This window comes from Rhincodon typus, chromosome 19, assembly GCF_021869965.1.
Source record: "Rhincodon typus isolate 14 chromosome 19, sRhiTyp1.1, whole genome shotgun sequence".
Taxonomy (NCBI): Eukaryota; Metazoa; Chordata; class Chondrichthyes; order Orectolobiformes; family Rhincodontidae; genus Rhincodon; species Rhincodon typus.
The window spans coordinates 54,979,194-54,992,708 of NC_063350.1; the positions used below are offsets into that span (position 1 = coordinate 54,979,194).

The 13,515-nt window shown below is 47.1% G+C and overlaps 1 protein-coding gene across 1 annotated transcript in view; it reads right to left on the reverse strand.

The window, feature by feature from the left end:
* LOC109923686 (transcription factor AP-2-alpha-like) overlaps positions 1 to 11,035 on the reverse strand; it is a 28,815-nt gene extending 17,780 nt beyond the window's left edge. Inside the window, exons 1-3 of the mRNA XM_048608191.1 lie at positions 10,876 to 11,035; positions 7,494 to 7,928; positions 5,227 to 5,278 (exon numbers count right to left, since the gene is read on the reverse strand). Coding sequence (XP_048464148.1) covers positions 5,227 to 5,278; positions 7,494 to 7,928; positions 10,876 to 10,923 — 535 coding nt within the window. The 5' untranslated portion in view covers positions 10,924 to 11,035. The remainder of the gene's footprint in view (positions 1 to 5,226; positions 5,279 to 7,493; positions 7,929 to 10,875) is intronic.
* Between the last annotated feature and the right edge of the window lie 2,480 nt (positions 11,036 to 13,515).

The following is a 13,515-nucleotide window of genomic DNA, read 5'->3' on the forward strand; positions in this document are numbered from 1 at the left end:
ACAGATGCTGCCAGACCTGCTGAGCTTTTCCAGCAACTTTTGTCCCTAGATTATGAGTCCATCACCTCACCACTGCTCTTATATTACACTGATATTACAGCCTGGATTATGTGGTCAAGTCACCAGCATTTTAGCACCAGGTAAAGGTTGTGGGGCTCCTCAGGGCCCTCAAGTGCTCTCTTTGGGATTAGGAACACATCAAGCAAAGAATGTGTGGGCTAATCGTAAATGTCATAATTCACACATCAAGGTCTTTCACAGACAATAGCAAGGAGTTGCACTTTGAAACACACAGCCTTTCAATCCTGATTTCCATTCAATTAGATCAGAGTTGATCTGCAATTCAGCTCTATGCACTCACCATTGGTCCATATCCCATGCCACTTCTATCTCACAAAGTCTACCATGGTCAATTTTGGAAAGATCCAATTGTTTTCACCTGATTCCTAGTAGCCCACCAGCCTGGCTTCATTCACAATGATTGGCCCCCTCCATAAGGAATTCAAGATGCGTCCAAGATTAGAAATACTGTTTAAAATGGTGGAGTTAAACGTGACACACAGACACACGCACCTCTTTCCTGATGAGGTTTTTATTTTAAATGACATCTTATTCCTGAGCAGATACAATGATTGTCATGGAATCCATACAGTGCAGAGAGGCCAGTCAACCCATTTAGTCTGCACCAACACCTCTGAAGATCAGGCACCCACACATGCCCCACCCCCATTCTATCCCTGTTAATCTGCATTTCCCATGGCTAACCCACCTAGCCCGCACATCGCTGAACACCATGGGCAATTTAGCATGGCCAATCCACCTAATCTGCACATCTTTGGACTGTGGGAGGAAACCAGAGCATCTGGAGGAAAGTCACGCAGACAGGGGGGAGAACATGCAAACTCCATACAGACAGTCATCTAAGGCTGGAATCAAACCCAGGTCCATAGTTCATCCAGCTCTGCACCTTGTTGTCCCAGGTCCATAGTGCTGTGTCACCGTGCCCCCCTTAAATGGATCAACTTGAGATGAGGACAAGCCAATCGAAGCAAAGTGTGAAGTATTATGAGAGGTTCCAGAGCTCCCCAGACAAGACCCCCCAGCTGTTCTGGGGTGTGCTGAGCAGTAAACCACTCAATACTCCAACATTAGATTTGTGACATTAACCTGGAGGTAGGAGTGATGACCCAAAGGCTGTAATGCAATCTCCAACCAGGTACAAAAACTGCTCAGAGCTGCTTCCACTGCCTGCAGTAAGGGTAAACTTTATGCACATTGCAAGCCCATCAAATGCCCAATTGAATAACTGGGAGAGAACCCTGCACAGCATATACAAAGGGACATCAGAGTGAAACCCAAACAAGAGCACCCGACCTCAGATTGCAGTGGTTAATGGTCAAGTCAACACCACAAGAAACACAAGGTGAATTCACCAGTCAGAGCCAGTACAACAAGCAATAGGTTATAAATCACAACAGATCACCTTGCGGTGGTCCCAGCTAAACAAGAAGGAATATTAGTTTCAGGTTCCCATCTACCCCGACACGTGGCAACATCATGTTGCAGCTAGTATTACTGTGAAGGGTACATCCAGAGTCAATCTCACTGAAACATATCAGATTCTTAAGGGGCTTGACAGGGTAAATGCTCAAAGGATGTTTCCCCTCCTGAGAGAGTCTAGGGCCAGAGGTCTGAGCCTTAGATTAGAAGGACACCAGTTTGAGACTGAGATAGTAGGAACTGCCGATGCTGGAGAATCTGAGATAACAAGGTGTAGAGCTGGATGAACACAGCAGACCAAACAGCATCAGAGGAGCAGGAAAGCTGACGTTTCGAGGGTCTAGGCCCAAAACGTCAGCTTTCCTGCTCCTCTGATGCTGCTGGGCCTGCTGTGTTCATCCAGTTCTACACCTTGTTATCTCAGTTTAAGACTGAGATGAGGAGGAATTTCTTCTCTCAGAGGGTTTTGAGACTTTGGAATTCCTTGCTACAGAGGGCTGTGGAAGCAGAGTATATTTAAAGTGTATATTTAAGCTGAGAGAGATAGATTCTTGATCAGTAGGGGTTAGCACAGTAGCTCAGTGGTTAGCACTGCTACCTCACGGCATCAGGGACCAGGGTTCAATCCCACCCTCGGGCGACTGTCTGTGTGGAGTTTGCACATTCTCCCTGTATCTGCATGGGTTTCCTCCGGGTGCTCTGGTTTCCTCCTACAGCCCAAAGACATACAGGTTAGGTGGACTGGCCATGAGAAATGTAGGGTTACAAGGATGGGGTGGGATGCTCTTTGGAGGGTTGGTGTAAACCCAATGGGCCAAATGGCCTGCTTCCACACTGTAGGATTCTATGATTCTACTGGGAAAGGGCAGCAAAGTGGACACGAGGAATGTCAGATCAGCCATGAGCCTAATGTATGCTAGAGTAGGCTTGAGGGGCTGAATGGCCTACTCGTGTTCCTATGTCTTTTGGTCTTATTCAGCTTATAACTATCTTTGTATCAATCAAAATGAGAAAGCATTCAAAAATTTCCCAGAATATGATATGAATCTTGCAGGAGTGGGAGGCGGATATACCACACCATTGCCTTGTGATAGGCTGGAGGAACTCAATCTTGCTTTATACTTGGGATCAATGTCATCCCAGGCAGGAGAGTGCAAACATTATGTCTCTGATACAAAACTGGATCTGACTGGGCCACATTAAGCAGTGGTGGTCTTGCTTTCTTCCTGGTCAAAACTGTTCCTTTCACCAGGACCATCCGAAGACAACTTCTCTTCCCCAAATCCAACTGTGGCCTTGCAGAAGTGATGTTTCAGCTGTATGGAGCTCTGTTCAGATCCTATCTGGAGAATTGTGTTCGGTTCTAAGCACCACACCTCAGGAATGATATTAGCCATGAGAGAGTGCAGCATAGATTCACCAGGGGCTAAAAGAATTTATGACACTGACCAGAGCTTCCATTATCTTAAATTTTTCTTTTCAAAGCACTCCAACAGTTAATAAGACCAAGTTATAAATGGAAAAATGTGAAGAAAAGCTCAGAATTGAACACCCTGTCTCTAGCTAATCAGTTTTTCTCACTCGCATCTCCCGACCCCATCACAGCCAAAAGCCAACTGTTATTTTTCTCACAGGTTATTAACCTATTCTGCATATGCGATTGGACTGCTCAACTAAGGGAGGTGTCACATCCAAAACCTACCAAAAATAGGAGTTGCTGAAAGACAATGGATAGTAGGCACTCTCTCCTGCTCCCCCAAACCCTTACCACCGAAAGAAATGTGGAGTCCTGAGATCCCGATCCTGCCTAACGTAGCCTTTTATTGAAATATTAATAATTAAGTGCAGTCATTTGTTCAGTTTTACACCACTGGAAGAGTCGACCAGAAGTGTTGGTTGTCTGTTGTACATGGGTTTTGACTTCACAGCAAAGCATAGCTTTGGGGCAGTGTGGACGTGTTGGGTCGAATGGCTTGTTTCCACACTGTAGGGATTCTATGATTGTATAGCTGGTCTTGGACTGCAATCTGGAGCAACTAAGGGGATTCTGCTAAAGAGGCACTGGGAGCTGGAAAGCGATCCACTGGGGTGGCTGGATCTCCAGCAGCGGATCTCTGATGGCAGTGGTAATATTGGGAGAAATTTTGTTTCCTGTTTTAGACAATAGTCATGAAGCTGAGAAAGTTCCACGTCAGCAAACCAATTGCCAACAGCAGGGATCACACCTGAGATGGGGCAACATTCACTTTCTCCAATACAGTTGGAGTTCACCTCTTCAGTTAAATGCAATTGCATTCCCAGCTCCTTGCAGCAACAATAAACTGCAGTATAAATGGACCTCGTTTACAATTGGGAGCAGTCTCTGGTTGCAGACAGGGGGGAAGCACATTGTCAATTCTATCTTAACAACCATTCTCTGGCCAGAGTTCAGCAACTCAGAGAAATTACAGTAAATGCACAAATGAACAAATCATTCAACCCACAATCCACAAAGATGCAGGAGAGGCCATGCCAACGAAACAAGGAATTCCACAAGTGAGACCAGTCCCTAAATCTCAACTTAAACAAGTTCAGTTGCCAACTCTGGTTCGATCTATTTCTGGAAGTTTTTCCACAATCCTGCCTGGTCACTCCCTCATACTGAATAACGATGAGAAAGTGAATAGCCCCAATTGACTGACACTGAAGTATCATCCAGTCTTTGCACTTTATGACCAATATTTCTATCACCAAAAAAAATCACATCTTTTAGAAATGTTCCCAACAAGTTTGTCATTGGTTTGCTATTGGCTGTTTCCTGGACAATGAACTTCAATTCCTGCAGAGTCCTGGACAATCCAAAAGATTTGACAACAGTTACAGCCCAGGTGTACATGTGCAGGAGGAAGGGACACGGGACTAGGATTCCCATCGGTTTCAGGTAGAACAAAATACAATTCACCGAACGAAAACACAACTTTGCACTCAAGCAAATTCAACAGAGCAAATGGCACTATCCCAAAGCTAGAGTCCAATAGAGTTAACCATCACCTCTAGAAACCCAGACTCAAACTTAACCCATCACCACGCAGTTGAAGAATAATGTGATTGGAAGAAAGAGTGGTGCAGGCCATTCTGATGAAGATCCACCCCTCCAGAAACTCCCTTATCTCTGCAAAACCTCTGATAATTGTAATCCACTCCAGTGATGACATCCAATTGGAGAAGATGGACCTGGGAGTGGATTATTGTCCTCTCTGAGTGGCAATCCAATTGCTCTCTCTCCCCTTCTTTCACAGCTAGTGCTTGGAATACCAGGGCAGGCAGTTCAGCTCTACTTTTGCCAAGGCAACAAGAGATGGGAAATAAATAAATAATCCTGGCCCAGCCAGCGACACCCACATTCCCAGGAGTGAATAAAAATAAAGGACCTGGTGAAGTGAGGATCAAGTTAGGTGAGGGAGGGTAGGGTACACCTTGATGACCACGATCCAGGCCACAGGAGCTGGTGTGGCAATTACCCCATATCCAGAGCTGGAGTCTTAGATAAATCTTTCCCCTGGTGACAGGGTCCGATGATGTCCTGGTTGATGGGAGGGTAAATATTTGAAAGGAAATTTGTCCAAACAACCCAGAAATACAGCTACTCCCTCAGTTTGAGTCTAACACCGCTCTGAATAGACTGACACCAAAGCTGAGCTGCGAACATTGCTAGTGTCCCTGTAGCAGAGCTGGACAGACACTCACCTTTCTTAATAACGCCATGATCCTGTAGGAGCAAGCTGGGCTCCTCCGGAGGCTGCAAGGAAGAGAGAGAGAGCTGCGTTGAAGTAACATGAATACACACAGAGGCATGGCCCTTAAGGTGACTGACTGAAACTGCACAGAGTTAACTCTCTCAGAGATAGCAAGAACTGCCGATGCTGGAGTCTGACATAACAAGGCGTGGAGCTGGAGGAACACAGCAGGCCCAACTCTAAATGTCAACGTCCCGCTCCTCTGATGCTGCCTGCCGTGCTGTGTTCCTTCAGCTCCACACTGTGTTATCACAGAGTTAACTCTGCAGTGCACAGCCCTGGATACTGAGAAACTCCGCCACTGTCTGCTCCAAGCAAAGGAGACATGAATAGCAAACATGAACATGGATAGAAACATTAACACAGATATCCCAACATCTCAGTGGAAAAACAAACCTTCAAATCTCCCAAATAGAGCAGTGAAAGTTTGTTTGAAATAGAAACAAAATGAAACACAGTTAATATATTAAAGTGGGGTTAAAAGCAATTCAGACATAGTAGGAACTGCCCATGCTGGAGACTCTGAGATAACAAGGTGTAGAGCTGGATGAACGCAGCAGGCCAAGCAGCATCAGAGGAGCAGGAAAGCTGACTTTTTGGGCCTGGACCCTTCTTCTGAATTGATCCAGCTCTACACCTTATCTCTAATATATTAAAGTGACGGTTTCTATGTTACTTAAAAAATGACTGATAACCATCTTTTTTATATAAAGAAAGGGTTGGAAATGAAAGAGACAGTTTCAAGGTTTTTTTTAACAATGTATATGAAGGAATACTTCTGGCCCAGGGAGGCTGATGTGCCTCAGGGTTGACTGCCCCAGCGAACGGGATGCAATCCTGCCGTGTACTTCACAATTTCCGACAATCCCGGGAATGTGATGGGCACCTCCCAAGCCCCTCAGGCCCCGCTTCATTAAGGGGCTGCTTTGTTCAGTGGTCGCCCTCTCTCATCAGCTGCATGGAGTTCCAGCCTCGCTTGTTGTCAATTCCTTCTGATCTATCCCATGTACAATTACCCCGGCAGCTTCAACCTCACTAGCCCCCCTACAACAGGACAACTGCCAAAAACGCCAACTGTTCAGTCCAACAACTAAGAATTGTAAAATCTGAAGCATATTTCCAGGGACAGGTTCCGAATAATGTCATTTTTTTTTCAGTCAACTGTTGCCGCGTAAACTCTGACTGTTGTTGGTGTCCACTGTCCCAGCCAGACACTGGCTCTGTACAATTCATCACTAAACGGTGAACATTGATACAAGTTTCTGCTGTGACCCTTTACAGAAATCGCCCGGTACAAACAACAAGGGATTTTGATTTCAAGTCAACAAATTAGTTAACAACTGAGTGGGGTGAGGGTGATGGAGAGGGTTCCGGGGCAATTTTCCACTTGGCGCTAGTTGTGGGACGTTGATCTGTGCGCGTTCACGTGAGGCTGCAAGGAGATGAGCAGAGGCTTTGTCATTCTGAAATGCACCGCCATTAACATCTGGATATTGTAACTGACTCATTGTTTTGCGAAGGAACCCGCACTGGTCTCCTTACACAATATTATTTTTAAATGTGACATGTCAGATCTATGTTTAACGCTGAGATTAATGAATTATTCACCAGTTGGGGGTGGGGGGATGGGGGATGGAATCAGGGAAAAAGCAGGAAAGTCGAACTACAGCGATTGGATTTTGCTGTTAAATCACAGTCAGGAGAGAAAACAAAGTTCAAAACTTCGGGAAAGAAGTTAAATAAACCAGCTCTGCGTTATTTTCAAAGAAAAACAAAACTCGGACATGATGCTGTGGAAGGGGTAGCAGGTTACAGGAGCCAAATAGCCTTTTCCTGTGTAAAAACTCAAAAGAACTGCAGATGCCCGAAATCAAACAGAAGTAGAAATTACTGGAATGGCTCAGCAGGAGTTCTGAGGAATTGGATCGGAAAGGTCAACTCAGATTTCTCTGCACAGATGCTGCCAGACCTGCTGAGCTTTTCCAGTAATTTCTGTTTTCGTTGCAGCCTGTTCCTATCCCCGTCTCTTTGTGGTGTTATCCCGCTGATTTATTGCAATACAGAAAATATTTCAGGCCAGTCTGTTCTGTCTTCACTCCCACGAGCCAATATTAAACATTTAAAGGTTGGTCTGCAGTGATTGAGATGGGCATAATTAGAAATGCATTATAGAGTTGCTGTTGCAGGGAGATTGATAACTATCATTAAGGACAGTACCTGCACTTCCTCCATGCTGTGTACCACCTCGTGGATATTGAGGTTCTCCGCCAGGCCTGTGTCCATGTGGTGGGAGCCGGGGGTGAGGATGTCCGGGCGCCGGATCTCCCTCCTGGGTTCCAGCGCCGAGAGCTGTGCAGCGAGGCCAACCCGCTGGTGCTGGGAGAGCCCGCTCTCCGGTTGCTGTCGGCTTTGCCAGCCTGAGGCGGCTTGCTGTTGCTGGTGAAGGAGGTTGAGGGAGTATGGGTCGCTCAGGTGGGAGTAGTGATCCGAGGACTGGCTGTACGCCACGGGCTGGTACGGAGGAGGGAAATAAGGTGGCTGGAACTCGGAACTCGGAGTGTGAGACAGAGGCGGCGCCGTGTACAAGTGCTGCGAAACTGCCCCAAGCTGGGGCGGTCTGGGAGTCCCATTGCTAATCCCATCGTGTCGGTCCTGCAAGAGACAAGAGAGGGAGAGAGAATTCAGTCAGGATTAAGTACTGCTCAAATTAAACAACTTTAAAAATAAACAGAGAACTGCTGGAAATCAAAAACAGAAATTGCTGGAGAAACTCTCTCAGGAGCTACTGAGAGAGAAAGCAGAATTAACGTTTCAGGTCCAGCGACCCTCAAAAACATTAACCCTTTCTCTCCACAGATGCTCCCAGACTTGCTGAATTTCGCCAGCTTTTAAGTTTAAAGAACACACATTTTGAACAGCAACTCCAGCACTCAGTGCATTCGCCTCTCGGTGGTTATAGCCCCATCTGTGGGGGGAAATATTTTTTTCATTCTCCCCCCCCCCATCTAATATAGTTGCTAAACATTTATTTAAAAAAGTTAACATTCCAATTTTCCTCATTGAGCTCTCTGACCAATCTGATATTGTGCGAAGTGCGTGCTTTAGGTGACCAAATACAAGAAAACTCTTACAAGGATGTTGCCAGGGTTGGAGGGTTTGAGCTACAGGGAGAGGTTGAATAGGTTGGGGCTATTTTCCCTGGAGAGTTGGAGGCTGAGGGGTGACCTTATAGAGATTCATAAAATCATGAGGGGCATGGATAGGGTGAATAGCCAAGGTCTTTTTTTCTTGGGTGGGGGGGGGTCCAAAACTACAGGGCATAGGTTTAAGGTGAGAGGAGAAAAATTTAAAAGGGATCTAAGGGGCAACTTTTTCACACAGAGGGTGGTGCCAGTATGGAATGAGCTGCCAGAGGAGGTGGTGGAGGCTGGTACAATTACAACATTTAAAGGGCATCTGGATGGGTACATGACTAGGAAGGGTTTAGAGGGATATGGGACGAAATCTGGCAAATGGGACTAGATTTATTTAGGATATCTGGACGAGTAGTACATCTCCATGACTCTAAGATTTGTTTGACAACGCGGCGATTAAATATCCATCCTTAAATCTCCAGCCCAGTCCGACAGCCACACAGTTACCCCTACTGGAGAAGTCCTAACCCACATTCCTTTCCCCATCATTTCCAGCGTCTGAATCAATCTGTCCACGGTTCACGGATGTATTTTAACTGGGAAAATGAGGCTCCCGACACAATACCCTCGGAAAACCTCAGCAGCTCCCCCTCAGTCGCCGATCCGGTAAAGAAATTTAATAACCGGCTTTCAAATTATTCCGGGTGGAATCTTCTTGGTGAGTAGTCACTTTCACTGAAGGGAGGACTCACCTTCTTAAAGCAGTCAGCGGTTTGATCCGAAATGAAACGGAACAATAATGATTAATGATTGACTGGGGGTTTAGAACTGGGTTCAAATTGTTCTCAAATCTCCTTGAAATGTAGGTTTAAAACAAAAAAAGTATAAATATACATAAAACATATATGTAAAGCATAAAAATGTGCTTTATGTGCGCTTTATATATATTTGCCACATATATGTTTGTGTTTAATATGTGTATATATGTTTTATATGTTTATATGGGTGTATTTTATATGTATATATATTGTGTTTTTATATGTGTTTATATATAGTGCGTGCTTTATTATATATTTATAAGTTTTAAACCTACATTTCAAGGAGATTCAGAACAATTTCAAATCCAGTTCTAGTTGGTCATTGCTGGAACAGAATTTTATCCGTAAAAAATCATCAGTTTCTCTCTCAGAAACGAAGAGAGGTTAATTAAAACCCCACTGTTTCCGGGTCTCCGGGCTGAAAGGGGGGCATTAGCAAATTCAGGGAACAGTCCCCCTACTCCCCGGGCCCTCGGGAAATCTGAACCCAGGTAACTCTGGGAGTTCATGAGAACTTGGCGGTGCTGAATATGAGTCAAAGGATGGGATTGCTGAGGGAATGTGGGCAGGACAGGACACGCCGAGAGAGGGGCGAGAGATGGAGAAATCCTCCGTCCGGTTGTGGTGCGCTGGGAGTGAATGAGGGAGCGGCACGGAGACACACCAACCCGCTCCCTTTCGACAGAAAATACCCATCGGGAGACTCGGGAGGGGACAACAATGTGGACGCGTGGAGTACCTCCCCCCACCCCCCAAGCTTCAGAAATAAACCTGGGACAATTCTGGAAGAAAAGCTGCACCGAGGAAGGAGGCGAGTGGGTTTGGGGAAGAGGGTGGGAAGGTTTTTCTTTGTGGTGGTTGTGGGGTGGGGGGGGGGGGCCGGAGGCGCAACCCTACCCTGACTCTGAAAGGGGCATTTAATTCCCCTGAACAACCCCTCCCTGCTCCGCTCTGTCAGACCTTCACTACTGTACACAGATCCCCCACAAACCAGTCTAACTGGATGGTCTAGTCGGGAGTGTCTGCCTAAACCTGGGGCCGGAGTGGGGGGTTGGGGGGCAAGATTTGGTGAAGAAGGGGCGGGGGGGCTAATAGGCAGTTTGGAAGCAGCCCCCCCCCCCACCCCCCACCCCCCCGCCCCCCCACAGACACACACACACACACACACATCACCAACTCTTGCTCAGCTCCAAACTTGTTTCCCGAAAAGTTATCGACCTAGAACCGCGGTCACCCCACGCCTGAAATTGCGTTGAAATCACACACACACACACACACACACACAAATTGTAATTAACAAAGAGTTGCTCAAGTTAAGGTTCAGATGTCCACTAACAGCACAGCCTGAGGACTCGGGTGGGGATAATGTCCCGGAATATTGGGCCTGAAGATACCACACTCAATCGTCTTCAATTCACCGACAGTGGGGAGAAGTGCGAGCGAAGTTTCAAGCGAGATTGGATGTTATGAAAACGCCGACAGTGGGTTTGAAACAGAGCCCAATTCTGACACAGTGACAACACTGCTCACCAGAAACAACTTCAAAACAGTCTGCTGCAGACAAAAAAAAAAGGACAGGTCTTGTCTCCATCGACCTTCCATCCCCCCACCCCTATCCAACGACCCCGGTGCAGATCTCCCTCTCACCTCGCAATCTTCCTCATACTTGACATTGTCAGCTAATTTCCACAGCATGTTCCCTTTCCCGGGGTGAAGTACGCTGCAGCGCAGGGTCTAGTGATCACTGAAGCCTCCCGCGTTCTCCCTTTCACTATGTGCTCCCCCTCTGAGCCGCTGCCAATGAGAATGTTCCCTCTCCAGGCGGAACCCAAGCCCAGGCTCCGCCCCGGGGGCGGGGATTCACTCGTCACGTCATAGCCACGCAAACTACCTAGAATCATTGAATCCCTACAGCCGTTCGGCCCATCGAGTTCACACTGACCGTCCGAACAGCATCCTACCCAGACCCGCCCTATCCCTGTAACCCTACATTTCCTATGGCTAACCTATCTAGCCTGCTCATCCATGGACGCTAAGGGCAATATAGCATGGCCAATCCACCCTAACCTGCACAGCCCTGGACGCTATGGACCATACAGCGTGGCTAACCTACCTAACCTGCACACCCCTGGACGCTATGGACAATATTGCATGGCTAACCTACCTAACCTGTAGACTCCTGGACGCTATGGACAATATAGCATGGCTAACCTACCTAACCTACAGACATCTGGACGCTATGGACAATACAGTGTGGCTAACCTACCTAACCTGTACACCCCTGGACGCTAGGGACAATATAGCATGTCTAACCTACCTAACCTGTACACCCCTGGACGCTATGGACAATATAGCATGGCTAACCTACCTAACCTGTACACCCCTGGACGCTATGGGAAATTTAGCGGGCCAGTCTACCCTAACCTGCACATCTTTTGGACACCTCAGTGGCTACGCACACCCCCCAAATCCTCCCAAACCTCTTGGTGAGAGGGTTGGGAAGCTGCTGCGTCTGTCCCAGAGAGGTGGCACACGGCCGCGCTATCCTTCCAAAACGTGCCGGCTAGTGCAGCTCCAAGTCAGGATGGTCAGGTGTTCAGGGACATTTACCTGCGTGTGCAGCGTCAGGACTGGGGCTGAGCCAGTAACAGAGACTCCCAGAACCGCTGGGATATAACTCGGCTCACTTTTTACTTGCATCCAATTGTGCGTATTTTTTTTTAATACCCCTTTACGCTCAGAATTTCTCAACCGCTAACAGTTCAGGCGGTGCTGGGATGTCCAGGGTTTGGTGATTTATGACAAAGCCTCTTTCCATTTCCGATTCTGAGCAAACTCTGTTGGAAATATAGGAGACTCACCGAGCCAACTGCTCCTCGCTGCTTCTTTTTACCCTGAGGACCCGCTGAAGACTCCCAGCCCTTTATACACATTCCCCAGGATCGATTTGGTTGGAAGGTGGGGGCAGAAGGAGTGGGATCTTCTGCTTCTCCCCCTCCCCTCCCCACCCCCAATCCGAGTGTGGCAATCCGGCTCCGAATAGGGATGACCCTGTCCAACTTAGCCAATGAGCTCGGCCAATCCCGAGGCCTCAGCGGGTAGATCCCTTGTGTACGCTGTCCGGGAGGACGGAGAGGGGTTTGAACTATTCCCAGTTCGCGCCTTCCCCTAGTCTCTGAGAGATTCCAGGGGAAATTCGCTGAGTCTTTCTCAGTATTCCTGCACTCTTTTTTTGTCTCTCTCTGCGCCACCTTCCCGTTCTCCGTCCCCTCTGACTGGCGGACCGCAGGGGCCGTTTTCGGCCTGAACCGCTGCTAGCCCGGATTTCACATTAACGAGTCAGGCCGTTTGAATTTGCTAAAATATCCCAATAATTTATGAACCCGTCCCCTTCATATTAACGGCCGTCGGAAAAAAAGACACTAAAGGGTCAGTGCCGTCAGTAACGCAGTACTGCATCTATCCGGCAAACAAAAAGTTCAGAATTAAAATGTCTTCAGTACCCGCAGTTGATTTAAACTCAGAATTCAGTTTGCCTCATTTTTAATGCTCGATTTAAGTTGATTCGAGAGAAAGGAGTCATGTCCCGGAATTCGGTAGTGCCCATGTTTTTTTTTATTTATTCACAGTTATGGGGGTGTCGCTGGCTGGGTCAGCATTTATCGCCCATTCCCAATCACCCAGTGAAAGTTAATAGTCAACCACATTGCTGTGTGTCTGGAGTCACATGTAGAACAGACCAGTTAAGGATGGCAGTTTCCTTCCCTAAAGGACATTGGTGAACCAGATGATTGCGTGTGACACTGCGCTGTTACTGCGCCTCACGCAACTTCTCCCTCTCCAACTGCAAATATCCAGTTTTGAGGAAGGGTCCCTCAACCCGAAACACTAACTCTGACTTCTTTCCCCAGATGCTGCCTGACCTGCTGAGGTTTTCCAGCAACTTCTGTTTTATTTTTAATTCTGGAACTGTCCCATCCTATATCCCAGTTTCCTTCCCAACTGTTTCTGTCTTGATTTCCAATTTTGTTTTATTCATTTTTGGGATGAGGGCATTACTGACTTGGCCAGTATTTATTGCCCGTCCCTAATTGCCGTGAGGGCAGTTAAGAGTCAACCACATCTGCATGTAGGCCAGACCAAGTAAGGATGGTAAGGTAATGGGTATTGTCCCAAAGGACATTAGTGAACCAGGAAGGATTTTCCTCACAATCGGTTTCATGGTCATCATTAGACTCTTACTTCTGGATTATTGTCAAATTCAACTGTGGCGGGATTGGGACGCAG